This window comes from Chlorella variabilis (genome assembly GCF_000147415.1).
Source record: "Chlorella variabilis unplaced genomic scaffold CHLNCscaffold_11, whole genome shotgun sequence".
NCBI lineage: Eukaryota > Viridiplantae > Chlorophyta > Trebouxiophyceae > Chlorellales > Chlorellaceae > Chlorella > Chlorella variabilis.
In genome coordinates, this window is record NW_005435077.1 from 1443058 (window position 1) to 1447949 (window position 4892).

Sequence of the window (4892 nt, forward strand, 5' to 3'; positions counted from 1 at the left end):
TGCGGAGCGGAGCTGGAGTGGTGGAGGGTATGCATCAGGCCAGCAGGCTATCTAGGCGCCACCCAGCCTGGCCAGCGAGCTGACCTTCAGCGGCACGGCGCAGCGAGGAGTGCCTGTGGTGTCTCTCAATGTGGCGATGGCGGCGCAGCCCGGCGGCGGCAAGGCAGCCGTGCGCTGCGGCTGCCGCGGCGCCTGCACCCGGAACTGCAGCTGCAAGAAGAATGGTGCGCGGTGTGGGCGGCACTGTGGCTGTATAACCGGTAAGGGTGGCAATTGCAAGAACCATTGAAGAAGTGTGCCTTGTACGCTTTGCCGTCTCCGCTGAAAGGTGCTGCCGCCTGTGGCGGCTTCATATTTCCTGTTCATTTCTGTTGTTCGGTCTCTCTGTTCGTGTTGGTTGGCTTGTAAGAGTTGTATTTCTGACGCTAGAGAGGTGAGATGACAGCGGGAGCGTTGAAGCGTGCATGCCATCACGTGTGCAAGCAGCCCCGCTCCGCCCCGCTCAACCCTCAAACATGGCTCTATGGGGTCAGTTCACGTATGGGAGGGGAGCGCCGCGCGGGCTGCCAGGAGCGAGCGGGGGCGGGGGTTGCCCAATCGGGAGGGTGCCACATCAGGGGGCAACACATGCACCTATTGGATCTTCCGCGGTGTATAATCCTTGTGGTCAAGTGGCCCACTGCAGATGCGTTTCGCATTGCTCGACTTTTCTCGAAACAATGACAGGAAATACCACCCCCATTTTGCAACCAAGGTGAGCTGGCGGGAGGGCAAGGGGGGGCAAAGGGAGGGCGTTGCTTTGAGCATTGGGTAGGGCAGTTGGGTGGGCGTCTGCTACACGGCACGGCATCCTATGACATGCTCGTGGCTGTCTTGACCCTTGCAGAAGCGGAGGCCGAGGAGGGCAAATGCTGCTGACAGCGCACCTGGGGGCGGAGGCAGCGAGGCCATCAGGAGCGTTGAGATTGCTGATGGAGAGGCAGCCCCAGCCCAGGCATGGGGGGCCCAAGCTAAGCGCATGCGCATTGGCGGTGATACGGGCTTCCCAGCTGCTTCTCAGGATGAGGGTGCGCTGCAGGAAACTCGAAACCTGCTCCGTCAGGTTGATGCGGCACACGGCGCCGCCCGGCTGTGAACGCGCTCCTTCATTTCGGCCGGCGGTTCAGTCTCAGCGGGTGATAGCGCAGCAGTGGCAGCAGCAGCAGCAGCAGCAGCAGCAGCAGCAGCAGACGGCAGTCGCTGCCGCAGCAGCAGCGCTGCCGCAGCAAGGGCCCCAAATGGCGCTGCCAACCTGCCCCGCTCTCATGCCTGTGCCCCCCTGAATGTCGCTGGCCATGCCTCATGTCGCTGGCATGGTCGTCCCACCGCACATCCAGCTGGCCCAGATACAGTCGATGATGGGCACGCTACATGCCTTGAATGCTCCTATGCATGCGCCTGGCCTGCACCCGTCCGGCGTGCCATTGCCGCAAAACCGTCCAGCACCGAATGCACCACACCCTTGACCCCACTGCCTCAATGACCTCTCACCTTCCCACTGACTCTGTAAAGCAATAGAACGATATGTTGATGACGTTGATGAGGGCTGAAAATGGGCAACCACCTGCCAGCCCAAGCCTGCAGCCACCCTCAGCCACCCTGCCGCCATTCCTGCCAAGTGCTGAGCACTAGAGGAAGTCCCCGCTGCGCTGCATACCGCGCTCCGCCCGTTCCCCACCACTATATAGCCTGTGTACTGAGCTGATAGAACGCGAGCCAGGGTGCGTGGGCCGCTACACAGGTCGGCTACAATGCAGTGCCGCACATGGCTCGCGCAAGTTAGCGGCTAAAGGGCGCAAAATGTGTACAAATGCATGCAAGTAAGACCACAATGAACGCAGCGAAGCGGGGAGGGACATCCACCTCGGGCGCAAACCTGGGTGGTGCTGTGCTGGCCACCCCCTTCAGCGCTCCCAGCTGGGCGGCGGGTGGCCGGTGGCGCCGCCACCTCGTCGCCACCCCGCCTGGAAGCTCCAATGTGTCCGCGCGCGTCCATGCGGTTGCTCATCTTGTGAATTTAACGTTGCGCTCTGCTGGCCAAGCAACATGCAGCAATTCAGTGCCGCAAACGCCGTCTCGCGGCCTCCAGCGCCCTGCAGCTCAATCTACAGCGGCCTGACATCGCGGCCTGGGCAGCAACAGCGCCGGCCATGCGCCCACCGCACTAGCGCGGCAGCATCCAGTGTCGCCGCCGCCGCCCTGCCACTCCACGCCCACCAGCCAGTGATCAAGGTGTGCGGCGTGACCAACGCGGAGGATGCAGCGGCAGCAGCTGAAGCAGGTGGGTCTAGCATAGGCGCGGCTCTGGCAGCAGTCCGGTCCGCCACCACCTGCCCTGGGCTGAACAACGCTCCAGGCGGCTGGCCCGGCTTCCCAGCCACTCGCGACCGCTGTTGCCACCTGCCCGCGTCCACCCCAGCCTTCTGTGTCCACCTGGCTGAGCTGCCTACAGGCGCCAACCTGGTAGGCATGATCCTGTGGCCGCGCGCCAAGCGCAGCATCCCGGCCACCACCGCACGCCAGGTGGCGGCGGCGGCCCGTGGCGGCGGCGCTGAGCCAGTGGCGGTGTTTGTGGATGAGGACGCCGCCACCATTGCCAGGTCAGCGGGACGAAAGTATTGCCTGTCAGTTAGCCGATTAGGCACTCTGCTAGCCTGGCGATCGGCCACACTGTCCCTGCCCCACTCCATGCCTGCCTGGCTCCGCTCAAAAGCGTCAGCTTGCAGGCAGGAGGCAGCCAGGGCTGTCTAAATGCAGCCTTCCCCGAACATTGGATCCCTGCATCCTGTCACTCCTGCTGTCCCCTGGTGTGCAGGGTGTGTGAAGAGTGTGAAGTGCGGATAGCGCAGCTGCACGGCGATGGCGCCCGAGCCGCGCTGGAGGGCCTCCCACCTGGCCTGGCCGCCATCTGGGTGCTGCATGCCGACAAGGCGGGGAGGGTGCAGAGCGCGCTGCCGCCCAGCCCAGGCACCGTCGGCGGCAGGTGGGCTGCAGTGCGGTGGCGGAACGGTGCCGGGCCTAGGTCGCTGCCACCTCCAGTTCACGCTTGGCTGGGTTGCACCTGCACGCGCCAGTAGCCCTCTTTGGGGCTTGGGTGTGGGCCTGCCTTGGGTGGCGCCTGATGCGGGTGGTGTCGACTGCCTGTGCATGCCTGTCTCGCTGTCTCCTTGCAGGCAGCCCCGCTGGCTGATAGTGGACAGCCTGCAGGGCGGCAGCGGCGAGGCCTTTGACTGGCGCCAGCTGCGGGCTGCGGCGCCGGACCTGGCGCAGCACAGCAGCCACGGCTGGCTGCTGGCGGGGGGGCTGACCCCCGATACGGTGGCAGGTGCGCTTTGGCGCCTGTAGGCCTCAGGGGCAGGCCGTGGGGCTGGTGGTTCTCTGCGGCTTCCAACCTGGCACCTGTCCGACTGACAGCGGCCATGGTGGGCTGAGCATTGCTGCGATACCAGCAGCAGCTCTTTCTGCGGCATCCAGCTGTGCTGTGCGTGCTGCTACTGCGGATGCATCCCTGCCCAACCCTGCAGAGGCGATTGCGACGGCAGCCCCAACTGGTGTGGATGTCAGCAGTGGTGTGTGCAGCCCTGACGGTCTGAAGAAGGATCTGGGCAAGGTGCAGCGCTACTGCGCCGCCGCCGCCGCGGAGTTTGGGCGCAGCGCCAGCGGGAAGCAGACAGCAGGGGAGCCATAGGGTGGCGCAGCCGCTGGCAGCCAGCCAGACTCGTGCTGCCTGTCAATGGCGCGGTGCTTTCCTGGGCAGCTTGCTGCGCCGCGGGGCAACCTCCCCATCAATTGTTTGAACTTTTGCTGATTCGTTAATTTTGTGGAAGTTACTGGAAGTGCAGTGGCATACCATGAGGATGGGGATGGAGGAGAAGCACAGGGACAGAAGACTCTTGGAGAAGGGGGGCACCAGCCGCAAATGTGCGGCCAAAACTGCGGGCAGCTGCGCCGCGCGCGCCGTGTACATGCCTACTTGAAAGGAAGGCGGGGCCAGGGTTGTATGGAGGTGGCGCTGCAGGCTGAGGAGTCCTAGGCACTTGCTAGGCTGCAGGGGGTGCCCTGGCATGCGGTGGCGTGCCTGGTGTGCTGGATACTACTTGGAGGCTAACCCTAGGGAACCAAAGGCAGGATGAGCATGGCATGAATCACGGGTTGAGCTAGAAGTAGGAGTCAGCAGTCAAAAGTAAAGAGGCTGCTCGCCCTGGGGCCAGCCTGCGTCAGAGTGGGAGAAGGGTCTTGCCACGCGCGCCCCTCGGCGGCAGCCTCGGCCGGCGCCTCAGGTGGCGGGCGTGCTGGTGGTGTTGGCCGCGCCCGCTGGCTTGGCGCAGACCTGGATGCCGCAGAGGGACAGAGTCTCGCCTGCGACCGGGGTATGGGGGGGCAGGGCTTGGGCGTGTGCATGGCTGTGTGCAGCGGGATAGGGCTTTGAGTGCCCTGGCCACAGCGAAAGCCGTGCAGTGAAGCGTTCCACTCCCTCCCGCTGCTGCATTACAGCTGCCACCTCCGCCAGCCCTCTGCAGCCTGCAGCGCCCCCCCGGCATGCTTGCGTGGAGACCCCACTGCTCGCCGCTCACCCATGCTTAGGTACTTGGAGAGAGTGACATAAGAGCCCTGGGGCTGCAGCACGATGAGGCCGCCGACGCCGCCAAGGCCGGAGATAGTGGTGGTTCCGCCCGCCAGGCCGGCCAGGCCCGCCAGGCCCTCGTCTCCATTGACGGTGATCGAGCTGTTGCCGCTGAGCATGCCTGCAATTTGGGGAGGCGAAGGGGGACGGGCAGGGTGAGTTCCTGGCCTTATCCCAGAGAAGAAGCATGAGCAGGGCGGGACAACAACAAGTAGGAGACAAAGAGGAA

At 64.5% G+C, this 4892-nt stretch overlaps 1 protein-coding gene across 1 annotated transcript; it reads left to right on the forward strand.

The window, feature by feature from the left end:
- Positions 1 to 2256: 2256 nt before the first annotated feature.
- Positions 2257 to 3661, forward strand: CHLNCDRAFT_11532 (hypothetical protein; the record flags this gene model as incomplete). The annotated part of the gene is made up of 5 exons (XM_005847287.1): positions 2257 to 2320; positions 2492 to 2639; positions 2855 to 3011; positions 3217 to 3364; positions 3564 to 3661. Coding segments are annotated over 5 exons (615 nt in total), but the record flags the coding sequence as incomplete, so codon positions are not given.
- Positions 3662 to 4892: the final 1231 nt, after the last annotated feature.